This window comes from Equus caballus, chromosome 18, assembly GCF_041296265.1.
Source record: "Equus caballus isolate H_3958 breed thoroughbred chromosome 18, TB-T2T, whole genome shotgun sequence".
NCBI lineage: Eukaryota > Metazoa > Chordata > Mammalia > Perissodactyla > Equidae > Equus > Equus caballus.
Genome location: NC_091701.1, coordinates 38,420,157 through 38,435,063, shown reverse-complemented (window position 1 = coordinate 38,435,063; position 14,907 = coordinate 38,420,157). Strand labels below are relative to the sequence as shown.

At 38.2% G+C, this 14,907-nt stretch overlaps 1 protein-coding gene across 10 annotated transcripts in view; it reads right to left on the bottom strand.

Moving 5' to 3' along the window:
* GPD2 (glycerol-3-phosphate dehydrogenase 2) overlaps positions 1–14,907 on the bottom strand; it is a 139,110-nt gene that overhangs the window by 83,765 nt on the left and 40,438 nt on the right. For all 10 annotated transcript variants that reach the window (XM_070240565.1, XM_023621966.2, XM_070240563.1 and 7 more), the window contains 1 exon segment: positions 331–502. In XM_070240565.1, coding sequence (XP_070096666.1) covers positions 331–502 — 172 coding nt within the window.

Genomic DNA, 14,907 nt, shown 5'->3' with positions numbered 1-14,907 from the left:
GGTGATAGGCAAATATTTTTATTCCATTTAGATGTGTTTACTTAACTATGTATTAAAAAAATTAACCAGAACATCAAATCAATGAATTCACAGGAATACAAAGTGTTTTTTTTAAGTAAACTCATTTGAGCATAAAAAAAGTTATATTTAATTTTAAAATTGTGCAAATGCCTATATTAAAAAAAATGTGAAGGTGCTTCACAAAGGATGGAAAATTAGGAAACACAGCAGAAATGTGACTTTACCAGCATAGAGCGCATACTGTGTGTTTATACTTGGGAGGAAAGAGACACCTTTATCTGTGTTACATCCATCCACATCAGGACTTACCTCTGGTGACAGCATCTAGCGCACAGCCACATCCTGTTGCTCCTCCTCCAATGACAAGGATATCGAATTCAGACGTATTTTGCAAAGTCAGCAGCTGAGCTTCTCTGGAAGGAGGCTCCCTGTTAACAGGCTCTGAAACACACTCTGCTGCTTCAACATAGGCCAGGTTCACCTGATGTAAAAGCAGACCACTTTCAGTCGTCCATCTGGAATGCCAATTTCATAAATTTTACAACATACTGAAAGAAGAGATTTGCAATGGAGATAAGGAATACCACGGCTAGACCACAGTCCACAATCCACACGGAATTAAAGGACCAACTGCCTTGGAGGAAAATTCTGGGTGTATTTTTTTTTTCATGAGTCATCACTACTGAGTCATGGAACACCTGGTTTCAAATTCAATATCTCAACTGCTTGTTTTGGCTTCCTATACAGCCAAGTTCAATTATTTCCCACACTGTACAGCAATTCCAAAATACCCTGTCTAAGGCCATTTACAGGAGAACATACGGAAGTGTTTTGTCCAGTAGCAGCAATTCATTCAAATAACATTTAAAAGTGATGAAAGGAAGAGGAAAAGTACTTTATGCCTTTCTGAATTTCTTAAAAGTATATGTTCTTCATTCCTTAATTCCCCTGATAAAAATATATCTAGAGTTTGAGGGGTCTATAAGTTTAAGTCAGTCCAAATAAAAAGAATCCATTTAACAGAAGTTAATATTTAGTTTAAATGATCAGCTAAGGCCAATAGGAATGGTATTTTTCAAAGAGTCTAGTCAGAGGCTTACCTATTAAATGTCTCAATAAAAAATTATAGATTTTATATATTTAATATACACTATTTCAATTTTTGAAAGCTTTAACAATAATATAATTAAAGTCAGTCATAGTCCCCCTAAAGAACAATGACATTCCCTATTCCAAGTTCTTTCATTAGAATGTAACTTATGATCCTGAATCAAAAACGATGCTGATCTTTAAAAAAATAAAAAGTAGTTGCTAGAAGTTAGAGTCAAAAGCCTAGAAAAATAGATAAACATCTGTTTTTTTTCCAAAATGCTAATTCTAGTTTCATTCACTATATTCAACAGTGCTGGTCAACGTTGCTCTAATAGTTAGTTATCCACAGATATGTGACTTCTCTTTTCTGTTCTTTAAATCACAGTATCAGCGCAATGCATAACGGCAGTGTTTTTGCCAGTCTGCTGTAGGGGCCCCGTATAAAGCTCTAAACCATAAGGCTTGTTCAAGAGAAGGTGACGTTAGCTCTGACCAAGAGATTTTTCTAATAAGTGATGTTTTTATTCATTTAAATAAAATAAACCAAATTGCTCTTTACAATTGGATTTAACTATGATCAGGCCAATTGGATTTCTATAAAAATAAATCTAGAAGCCACAGAGTACATTCAAAGAAACCCAGATTAGGGTCCGAGGGTCCTAGCTTAGGTCTTAGCACTCCTGTTTACCAGTAATGTGACTTCTGACACATTATCTCTCTGGGCCTTGGTTTCTTCATTTGTAGAATGGGATAACCCTGTGATGTCTCTATCTCTACATCTCTGAGATGTCTTCAGTCTGAATGGAATAATGATAGGAAAGTAGTTGGCAAACTATAAAATATCACCAAAGAGTTGTCGCTGTTGTTGTTAAATAACTTGATTCCTTAACAACATATAAAAGGGAACTTTCAAAACATATTTTACTAAGTATCACAAAAACAAAAGGTTATAACAGGTACCATAATTTTTCAGGCTTTTAATTCAGATGCCAAGTCACAAAAATCTTACTCTCCTTTATACAATGCCTCCTAATTATCTGCTAATAACTACTTCCCCAGGTTCACATCTACATACACCCAAGGTAGCAAACTAAACAAATGCAACTGCTAGGTGCTGTGGAGAATATAACATCTTTACTCACGGTCTTTGCCTTCCATCATATAATGAGAGGAAGAAAAAAAAAAAAAATATATATATATATATATATATATATACGTATAGGATACACATACATAACAAGCATGTAGAAAAAACAAATGCCAAAATAGAGAAAAAATGCACCAGGCTATGAGCATTCAGATTAGGGAGGGAGAGTCTTTTTATTTGAGGATTTCAGTTGGGCCATGACAGATGGGTAGGTCTTGGACATGAGACTGACAAGTGACTAAACCGCCAGAGCGTTTTCACACATCAAAAGAATTTTGCTGACATTTTCTGCTTGGTAAGTTTTCTAGAAATACTGGCGAAATAAATTTGAGGACTACATTATGATATAGTTCATTAGAACGTGGTAATTCTAAAAGCCCCATGTTCTACTCTGCTAACAGGGCATAAGTAAGAATATTAAACTCAACTGAATTTCTTCTTCAGCAAGTATGCTAGATCTGAGGGGCAACTCTCACGCCTGTGGGTTTCTCATTCCATTAACTACATTGTGTCTCCCATTTTCATCCCCTGCCTCATCCTTCTTACAAGCGCACTCTAATTTGTCTTGTCTTAACAATAAGAAACCACCCTACGAATTACATAACAACTGCCCTGAAAGTTCTTGAAAAATCTGTATACCCTTGCTTTTCCAACTGCCTCCTCACCTCCTACACACTCCTCAACCTACTCCTCAACACACTTTAATCTGGACTTTCAAGTACACATCAGCACCACCATCACCACCAGCAAAACTAATGTCTACTATGCTGCTAAATTTTTCATCCCTCATTTCAGTTGTCATCTCAGCACACAACTGACTGTTCACTTAGCTCAGCATCTGAGAGATGACCTTCTGAACTGATCTCTCTCTCTCTCTTTCTAGCCTCTTTTCACTACCCTCTCCTAGTTTTCTTTGGCTGTCCCTCTACTGCCTAACATTAAACAGAGGTTCCTCTTGGATCTGTCCTATTGACTCTTCTCAGATCACTAAAAAATCTCTCCCTAGAGAGAATCTCTTCTACCTCTATATCATCAGATATCTTTTCCACCACACTGACTTCCAATTTTGCTCCGCTATTCCAGAACCCAGATATCAAACTACCTACTTGGCACTTCCATTTGGATGCCTCACAGATATCTCAAAATTGAACTGATGACTTTATCTCCCCAATCCTTTTTCCCTGTCAATGTTCCTTATCTCAGGAAAGGTACCATTATACATCCATGCTTGTGTCACTCTCTTAAGTCCCATATCTGACCTATCTCTAAGTTCTATCAATTCTACCTCCTACAAAATTCTCACATTGAGTCATTTCATCTTCAATGCCACCTTTCAAGTCAAGGTATCTTCTCTTTCCCTTATACTAATATGATATCCTCCTACAGGTCTTTGCACATTTACCATGCCTCCTTCCAAGTCATTCTCTATACCACAGCTGGGTTGGTCATTTTAAAACCCAATGATGTCATTTCCATGTGTAAAACCCTTCAAAAGCTTCCAATTTAATTTAGGTTAAGGGTAAGCATCTTTACTCTGGTTTCCAAGACTCTTCACAGTCTTTAGAGTAGCTTAAACTTAATGAAAAAATGGACAATACCAATGCTGGTGAGGATACAATACAACTGGAACTCTCTTATGTTGCTGGTAGAAATGCCAAGTGATACAGTCATTTTGGAAAATAGTTTGGGAGTTTCTTACAAAGGTAAACATACATGTACCATACAACCCAGCAACCCCCTCCCAGGTAATTACTCAACAGAAATCAAAACCATGTTCACACAAAAACCTGTAGGCAAATGTTTACAGTGGCTTCATTTCTAACCGCCAAAAACTAGGAAAAGTTCAAACATTCTTCAACTAGTAAATGACTAAACCAATTGTGGTACATCTATGCAATGGAATAATAACTGGCAATAAAAATGACAAACTACTGATAGATGCAACAACATGAACGAATCTCAAAGGCATTACGCTAAGTCACGGGTTGGCAAATGATGGTTTTCCATCCAAATCGGGCTGCCACCTGTTTTACTAAACAAAGCTTCATGGAACACAGCCACCCGCAATCAGTCATGGATAGTCCATGACTGCAATCGTGGAGTGGAATAGTTGTAACAGAGACTGTATGGCCTGCAGGCCTAAAATATTTACTCCCTGACCCTTAACAGAAAAGTTTGCCAATTCCTGTGCCAAGTAAAAAAAGCTACACTCAAAAGTCTACGTATGACATGATTCTCTTCATACAATGTTCTGTAAAAGCAAAAGTAGAGGCTCAGAAAACAGATCAGTGATTATCAAGGTTTGGGTTGGAGGAGGGGAAGAGTGACTACAAAGAACAGCAGCTCACTTTTGAGGATGAAGGAAATGTTCTATATCTTGATTGTGGTGGTGGATCCACGACTGCATGTACTTGTCCAAACACACAGAACTGTGTATTATAAACGATGAATTTTACTGCATGTAAATTACACCCCAAATAATACCTCAACAAACTGACTTAAAAAAAAAACGTAAACATATATACAGCAATTATGTGTCAGGCACTATTATAAAGGTTTCACCTTTTTCTAGTCATTTAATCTTCACCATAACCCTGAGGTAGGCACTATTATGATCTCCATTTAAGAAGTAACTGAGACACAGAGAAGTTACATAATTGGCCCATGATTATACAGCTGGTGTATGACAGAGCTGGGAATGGACCCTACAAAGCCTGGCAACAGTGATGAAGTTTTACATTGCTACATCATCCTGACTGTACACATAATTGAGAAAAAATAAAGAAACAGACTAAATAGTTATAATAAGATGAGATATCACCAGTTGCCAAATGCAGAAAGTTTTTGTTTTTTTGGTTTGGTTTTGTTGTGGAGGTTTTGCTGAACAGTCCTTCCAAAAAAATTTTTTTAAATATATGGCACTATTGAGGGTAATTTATTTAATTTCTGACACTACATTTAAAATAACATTTTATTTTTGTTTATTTTTTTCATAAAAGCTGGAAAGTGTTACAACTGAGAAGCAAAGCACCAAGTTTATTTTAGAGGGAGTAAACACAGCCTAAGGCCTTACTTATAATTATGACAAGAGAAAGACTCATTTTGGCTTCATATGGCTTTGAGTCACAAAAACACATCTGCACTCTACCTTCCCTAGAATATGTTGACGGAGGGGAAATGAAGAGAAAAGCAGCAAGAATAAAACAGTAGTGGTAAGTAACAACAGGCTGTAAGGAAAGAGGCCTTTGTGCCCCAAATCCTCCCAGACCTGACCTTCCCTCGCCTTCCTTTTTTCTAAGGCAGTTTGATTAAATAGGAATCTGGGAGACAAGCTCCCTTAAGGGATTGATCTAGAGATTCTGGGAGAAGCCTGGGAATGGCAACATGCCCTAAATCGCCTGAGAGACCAAAACTCTCCAGTGTCCTGAGAAGACAGCTGACCCACCATCACTTACTCATCCAATCAATATTGGAGGGCCTCAAGTATTCTACAGACTGGAAGACAAAACAAAAAGATACAGAGGCAGTTATAATATTCCTTAACAAGTGGATTTAAGGTTTAGAAGAGGACATGAGAGCCACAGGAGGTACCCCTCATTCAGACCTCAGAAGGATGCCTAGAAATTACAGCTAAATCAGGTCAAGAAAGACCAGTAGGCATTAGCTGGGTGATGATACCAAGAAAGGAAGTAGGAATAGCATGTGCTAAAACCAGAAGTCATACGAGCTTCTTTTCTTTGGTCGGCACACTACTTGTCTTAAAAACAGAAGTCACACATCCAATATTTAAAAATGGCTATATTTCACATAAAAACTAGGATTTCCATCTGAGATAAATCTGCTGAAACTCAACGGCAGCTGCTGCCCTTAGGCAGGGCTGTGAGCTCTTGTCAGCCCAGGATTCCCACTCACTGGTTTCATCCACTCTTCTCACCAGACTAGTCCCCAAAGGCATATAAATCGGCCAACCCTGGCCTAAAGCCTGGACACGCCCAGCACTACTGGATTCAGGATCTACTATCTAATTCAGCCATCGACACCAGAAGAAAGGTGAGCCCAAGACACCAAGCAAACTGCCTTTTACCTAGTGCAATTCAAACCACGGGTCTCGAACACAAAATTCTCCTCTTGATGGAATAAGGAGAATACCTAATATTTAATATGACTTTGACCTTGTTTGTTCTGATTATATTTAGTTATTGATGGGCTGTGGGGAAGTAGGTGTTTTTTTTTTAACTTGTAAGCAAATTTTCATCTATATTTTTAAAAAGATAAAATTCCTCCAGCATTCTGATGGCAAACATAAAGCTTCTGTCAAGAGACTGGCACCTAGGAACACCTACACAGAATTGAAAGCCAAGTTCACAATCTTTGAGAGTCTACAAACCAGAGAACAGAATAGGATTCAGACTGAGATCAGTTGTACTACGTCTGTGCACAATTAGACTTGCAAATTAAAAAAAGAAAAAAAATCCTAGACATTTGCAACTTCGGGTGAGACTGAAAACAAGATCTAATAATTAGTGTCTATTTCTGAAAGAAGTGCATATTTAAAGACCACAGGCAATTAACAACCAGGTTGTCCTGTAATCATGTACAATAATAATTGGAGTATAAAGTAGGGTTTCATGCAAATCACTTCATGCTGCAACCATCACTCTCACCCTCTCCCATATCATGTGATTCAATCACGTATTGATAATGCAACCGTTAGAGTTAAGGGAAATTCCTTCCTGTCTTGTTGTCACTGAAAAAGACTATATTTGTATATTCCTGGAAAGAAAATGCAACAAGCATCTCCTTACAGTGAATCTTAAGATGTTTTAATGGCCTTCATCTCCTGAATCACTTTGTGATCCTAAACAATGATGTTTTTTCTTGTACTTACACAACAGTAAGCAACATTTCTCAATGTGGTCATACTCAGTGAGGGATCCATGACTGCTCTGTAGGAAGAGCTGCTAATGGTTGGACTGTTATTTCCATCAGGGACCAGATGGGAGAAAATGGGACGAGGCTATCCTTCTGGGGTGGCTGAGATGGGAGCTCTAGCTCACCTTGAAGGTGCTATCCAGCCTTCAAGCGGCTGTGATTCCTTTGAGAAGGCACAGAGAAGCTCTTTAACTAGCAATCATAATACAACCAGACCATTCAATTGTAAAGCTTTCTCATAGCTGAAAAACATGGAAAACGCTTTGGCTGTGTCTGATTCTACTTCAAATAAATTCATATCATAATCGACTACACGATCTGAGGTTTGAGGGATATGTTTCCTCAGTTTTCAAATAAATATTTTAAAAACATAGAATATGTGTTTGGAGTTGTCTGAACTGGATGCTGCTCTTCAATTCCAACAGCGTACTGAGAACTAGAGGCTCTGGGGAGGAAGCCTGGGGTCAGGGAGGGCAGGCAGAGAGGGAGGAAGAGGCAGAACTCTACTTGCCTAGCTGCTGCTGGCCCACTCACCCACTCAAGTACCTCAGCTCCTTTAGGTCTCACAATCACCACTGAAGGGTGGGATCCTTTGGCCAGCGAGGAAACTGAGTTAGGTTATTTCTTGGGCAAGCAACCAAGAGAATCAGAATTTGACCCCAGGTTTGACTCCAAATCCCATGTCCTCAGCTCTGCTAGGTTACCTATGCCTACAGGTGTGGGTTACCTGGGCCCCTAGATCCACCAGCCTCTCTGGCCCCAGCAATGCAGGGAGCTGTTGCTGGCAGCCAGTGTAATCAGGAGTCCTAGGGAAACTGCCTAGCCTGTAGGCAGCCACACTGGGCAGTCAAGGTGACACCTAGAGTCCCATGAAACCGCACTTTTCCTTAAAAAATCTCCCTAACACATACATCTGGAAATAGATACAGAACTGAAAGAGGGCTCACTCTTCCCTCATCCTTCTCAGGTGAATAAAATGCTGACCCAAGGTGCCAAAGGACCTGTTTCAGAGCTTTACAATCCAGACGGCCCTGGGCTACATTTTAACCTTGTGTTCAAAACAGTTTGGGGTCAAACTTGTGATGAACACTTTCCATTCCTCTGCGAATTACTTCAACTAATACATACATTTTTATAATTTTTCTCATTTGTATTCACAAGCATATAATTAGATCTCAGAACTTCTTTGCCGAAAAATCACAAATTGCAAAGTAAAGCAAGCAAGTAAAATTAACATTGCCTAACTTATCTTAAAGCATCTATTTTCTTCTTAATTTGCAAAACTCTAGAGGAAGCCTTCCTAGCATAAACACAATTTAACTATTAAGCTGGAAGATGAGGAGAGGGAAGCTATAGGACTCTCCTCAAAGCATTTATAGAAAGTTTCCTCAGTCCCACAATATCCCTAAAAAGTTTCTTAAAGAGGCCTTAAAATGAATAAATAGTTGAAAATGAAATGCAAAGTCAAATCGAAATGAATGTCAATGTTGCTCAGTTAGCAACAGCCTAGAAGCTCACCAGCTGTCAATGCTAATCATAGCTCAGTTGTTGACTGACTGTGTGACCTATAGCAGTACAGTTAACCTCGCTGATTTTGTATGCCAGCAAGAAAATAGCATCACAAACTCCTCGAAGGCCTGATGTGTTATAACTCTAAGATATCGCCATGGCCCCACTTTGGGAGCTAAGTGTTAAATAAAAACCAAAATTATAAGAAAGATGATAGGATGCTCTTCAAAGAGCATTTCCAGCTCTGTCCACATAATTTTAGTGCTTTGATAAAACATCCTCTGAAGAACCAGTTAACCATCTAGCGTAGTTAAGAATAATTTCAACTGGCCTTATCGAAAATACAGTGTATTCAGAATCTTCATCAAGCTTTAGTTATCACACACAGCCCCAACATATCTACTTGTACTTCTAGGAGAAAAACAGTTTTCTAGGAATCTATGCACAGGGTTCTAAACAAGAGAAGCAAGTGAATGATATAGTCTTTGGCATAAACCCTAACAATAAAACTTTCATCAAGACACATAGCTCCTTTGTCAACTAGATTAGAAACTAAAGTCAGGACACAGATGTAAAAACTGGACGCTTAACAAAACGTTTTCTTCTGGAGAACACTGCTGGGTTACATTTCCCACCATCCCTTACAGTTGGCTGAAAATGATCCAGTGGGTCAGGAAAGTCCTCTGACATGGCAGAGCCACTAGAATAAAGGGACATAAGTCCCTGAAAGATTGCAAGAAACAGGTCCCCCCCCATCCACATGGAACTGAGTGTAAGCAAGAAATAAACCTTCGTTATGATAAGCCAGAGCCTTGGGGTTATTATATCAATTAGTTTACTCCAACTAATTTACAAACATGAAACATCTTTAGGATTACAACCCAAGATTCATAACTTGACTACTTTGTATACAGTCCATACCTGATTCAGAATCTTCCTCTAATAGGTGAGGTCCCATCATTTACAGAAAAATAAATCTATACAATAAAGCTCCAAAGGGACGTATCATCAAATGCAAGCCCCACGAAACCATGGTGCAGAGACATTTCTACCTTCATATTTGACATAATGCTGATACTGACACCTCTCTAAGCAGGGAGGTGGGACCAAGATGCCTATTATGCAATCACTAGTCTTTTCTCCACCTTCATATATATTCTTCATATGGTCTCTAACACTGCAGTTCCCACCTAAACACTAAAATTAACAAAAATGAAGACTGGTTAAAAATAGTTGCTGTTACAGCATTTCATAAGATTTTTTACAAGAAAGGCTGCTTATAAACCTATGAAAAATGCCTCCGGAGATGAAAGGTCATTTACTCAGAGAGAACAAACAAGTCTGGTAGCCTGAGTTGACTCACAAAGTTAAAAGCAAGCCTGTAAACACAAGCCAACGTGTCACATGGTAATTTCAGCCACGTCAATGTTCAGGAAGATTTATACTGATTTCAAACCCAGAGATATTCCTTAGCTTAGGGACCAGAAGAATATTTATGAAAAAGTTTAAATTCTTAAAAATTTTAAGAAATTACTTTAAAAATTTGTTATATACAATGAAAGATACTACTGAGAAGCAATGCTTAAGTGGAATTTTTTTAATTTAAACTTTCTCAATTGACATCATGTCCTATATGCTATGCTTATAATTTTTAAGTATAATTTTTTATAACTCTTTTAGAGATTTTATTTTTTAGAACAATTTTAGCTTTACAACAAAATTGAGAAGAAGATCCAGAGACCGCCCATATAGTCCCTGCTCCCACACATGCGTAGCCTCCCCCATTACCAACATCACTCAACAGAATGGCACATTTTTTACCAAGGATGATCCTACATTGATAGATCATAATCATCCAAAGTCCACAGCTTACTTAAGTGTTCACTCTTGGTGTTGTACCTTCTATGGGTTTGGACAAACGTATAATGACATATATCCATCACTGTAATATCCTACAGAGTTATTTTCACCTCCCTAAAATTCTCTGTGCTCTATTCATCCCCTGGAACCACTGATTTTTTTACTGTCTCCATCGTTTTGCCTTTTCTAAAATGTCATATAGTTAGAATCATACAGGATATAGCCTTTCAGATTGGCTTCTTTCACTTAGTAACATGCATTTAAGATTCCTCCACGTCTCCTCATGGCCTGACAGCTCATTTCTTGGTAGTGCTGACTAATATTCTACTGTGTGCACGTACCATAGTTTATTTATCCATTCACCTACTGAAGGACATCTTGATTATTTTCAAGTTTTGGCAATTATGAATAAAGCTGCCATAAACATTAAAGTTGCAGGATTTTGTCTGGACATAAGTCTTCAGCTCCTTCGGGTAAATATCAATGAGCACATTTGCTGGACTGTATGGTAAGAATATATTCAGTTTTGTAAGAAACCACCAAACTTTCTTCCAACGTGACTACACTGCTTTGCGTTTCCACCCGCAGTGAAGGAGACTTCCTGCTGCTCCACGCCCTCACCAGCACTGGTGTTGTGCTTATGATTTTGATTTCTCTTCTCTAACCTCTACCAGTTTCTCTGTCTAATAGCTAATATAAGCAACATTATGCTAATTAAAACCTCAGCTGTTTAAAGAATCTGGTGTTATACCTCTCTTGTGATGCCTAACAAGGCTAGGTCTATTTTAAATTTTCATACCTTATATCAGGGGAGGGAAATAAGCACAATAGATACTAAAGATCTGCTATGTTTCACATGCTATGATCACCGGCTCATATAAGGTGACTTAATTAGTGTTTCATGAGGGGAAAAAAGCCTGGGAGTTGAGCGGCATTATCCTTACCTTACAGAGAAACTGGAGTCCTGAAAACTTTCATAAGCTGTGTACAATAACAGGCTCACCAAAACCCACATTTATGTAACAGACACTTTCAGGAAGCTAAATATCTTTTCATTTGGGGATCTATTAAAATAAATCCCAAAATCTATTCTTGTAATAATATCTATTAATTATAATTAATACTAAATAATATTTATATTAAATAATTTGTATTGTGTAATAATTAATAATCTACTAATAATCATTCTATTTTTTGCTGCTTCTCCAATCTATCTTTTGTATTTGGAGTCATTAGCACTACCAATCAAAAGGACTTGCTTTATTAGAATTTCTTACAAATAATGTATTGAGAGGGAGAGACTGAAATTACAAGTTATAATAACATTCTCAAAATTCCTATGGATTGTAATTATTCATGCATCACTTTGCCTCTCATTACCATAAGTCTTATTTTCTCCTTGGTTTTGATGGCACTAACAATAAAGGTAGTATAGTTTATCTATAATTCAACTCACCTAACACATTGCCACTATGATTGTTTTCATGTTCCCTTAACTAGCAAGTGAACTGTAGTATCTAGTAAGCCACTCAAAGTATAGTGAAATGTGATCTCTTACAAAGAGAGAGGTTATTTTGCAAAGCATGAAGATCCTGTCATTGACAAGTATCACTATATCACTGACTTTGGGAAAGAATAAGTTTAAGTGCATTCTACTTAAAGCTAAAATGATAACGAAAATTCTGATTCACCCCCCCAAAAAAAGTAGAGCTTTTAAAATATTGTTTATTTTCTTAAATGTTTCACCATAGAATTCCAATAAATAGCATTGTACTATATAGTAATTAATTTATCAAAAAGACTACATTCATATAACGTTTTAGAAACACATCAGCCATACAAATCAAGTCTGCCACCACTCACATAAGTTCAAATAATAAAAAGAAAAGAAACAGTGGGAACTTCAGGGAATTTATCACTTCCAACAGGAAAAGAGTTTAAGTCAATTATCAGGGTTGTCCATCTTATTGGCTCCTCTTCAGATCAGGAAGCCAGGCGAAGAGAAACCAGAGGGATGTTGTACGACTGTTTTCTAGCCATTCTCCTACAATCTCAGAGGAAGAACATACCGTTTGCTATCAACCTCAAAGTCTTAACAAGGCATCCCTGAATGCAAGGGTTTCCAGTGACAAGATCAACTATGTTGCTAACTACAACCGCCCTCTATATTCACCTCATCTGGGAATCTAATAATAGCTACACTTTTCGAAAGCTTACTCTGTTCCAGGAACTCTTCTAGGCTTTTCTGCTCTTCAACAATCCTTCGAAGGAAGTACCACTGTTCCCCACATTTTACAGATGAGGGAGTGTGAAGCCCAGAGAATTCAAGAAAATTGTCCATGGTCACTTAGCTCTTAAGACCCAGAGCCAGATGTTGAATGCAGGCAGCCTGCTCCAAAGATCATGCTCTTGTCCTTTCTTGTTATGTTGCTCGCAAATGACACATCAATCAATAAGAATCTCTCAATTCCCTGATTTTAAGAAGATCACTCCTCACACTGAAAAGGGACCTTGATTTCCATTCTCTGAAGCCCACTCTCTGCATATGTATGATGCAGGAAAAACAAAAAAAGAAACTTTCACATCCGGGCTTTGAGAAAGCTCTCAGTGGTTCTCAGGCTTCACCTCAGATTGTCTCACAAAGCCCACTACACCTTCAGAGTGGGTAATGGAAGGAACAAACCTGGCCTGTGTTACGTGAGAGGGACCACCCTCAGACCTAAATAGACCTTTGTTACATCAACCACACCAATGGGGTTAAAAAGCAGCCCACACCATCACGACAACGTTTCCAGTCAGGACCTAGAACATATAAAATAAGTTTACAATAAACAAAAAAAAAAAAGGTCTATAATGAAAAGAGAAAAGCCTGGGACAGCCCTCAGTTAAATCTTTGCAACCCAACCCTATTTTTGTCCTCACTCTCTGTGGCCACCCTCATTCTTCCCACCCACTAGGGAATCCTGATGCAGCCCTGACGTTAACGCTCTCCACTTCCATCCTCACTAAGGTTCACCAGCTCTGAAAGTACCCAAGCCCCTCTCTCGTAATTTAAACTCCGCTCTTCATCTACTCCCTCCTCCCACCAGCTTGGAATTAGAAAAGGAAGCTCTCCCATGAAGCGACACTTTCCTTTCGCTAGATAATGAGGAATAACTAGAAGAACATCCTGTCTGTCCTGAGAGGAAGACTGGATGAGATATCTTCCAAGGCCCTTCCACTTAAATGTTTATTATTCAATGGACCCATACTAAATAGTGAATGACAAATACCATGCTCTGGATAATCTGTACTCCACCACAGAGGTGTTTGCTTGCTACATCACTGGTGGGATTTAAGATAGGGTAGGATGCTTATGTCCCATTACTCAGCTTCCTGTTCCTTGGTATATGGCTGGTTTGAGGAGAGGAAAACTCAAGAAGGCGTTGTGAAAACGTAGTCACCTACTTATGGGTGGGGAAATAAAGGAAAGGAAAATGAAATGAATAGGAAGCCACTCCAAGACCACTCAAAGAATCCCTACATGCATAACTGAAGGTGGCCTCAAATGTGGATGACATTTGAGACCACAAACCTCCTTCCCCACAGGTGGACACAGTCAAAAGAAGTTAGCCAACATTCACTTCCTTTTTCCCATCAGCTCCCACACTGGAATTGAAGATTTAGATTGCCTCACCTCCAAAAGAAATAATAATAATAATAATAATGATAATAGCTCTCTCTTTAGGCCATAATCCCTATCCCTTTGAAATATGACCTATTTATCTCAAAAGAAAAAATCTCTAGGCTTCACTTGGGTCAACAGTGGATACTATTCATCACTGATAAACATAATATAAATGTTAAAAATATGCTTGTATAAAGAAAAGCCATACTACTAACTAAAATGAGACAAAAAATAATTGCTGTCACCCCTAACTCCCATTCTGCCCCAAGAATGCTAGTCTCCATAACCATCTCTATTTCCTCACCTACAGTACCTTTTATTCAAGAAACTGCGTAAAAGGTAAATGAATCACATCTTATTTGATTTCATCTTGTTCTGTTTAATTAATCAAAAATCATATGTATAATAGTTTTCCTTCTATTCTTTTCCTTGCAAATACAAGCTAATTTAACATTAGAATTGATTTAAAAAGTTTTTGTGAGCTGACCTGGCACCTAAACACTTAGAGCACCATTCCATTACCAAACGTGCTTTAACAACTGACCAACTTTTAGAATCAACCCATTTGTGTTTAGAATACAACCACTGCCTGTATTTTAGGAAGGAAGCTTTGTACTGGAAATATCAAATGGGCACAAGCTACGGGCCTGGGGAGACAGGGCTGAGAGTGTGGGAACGC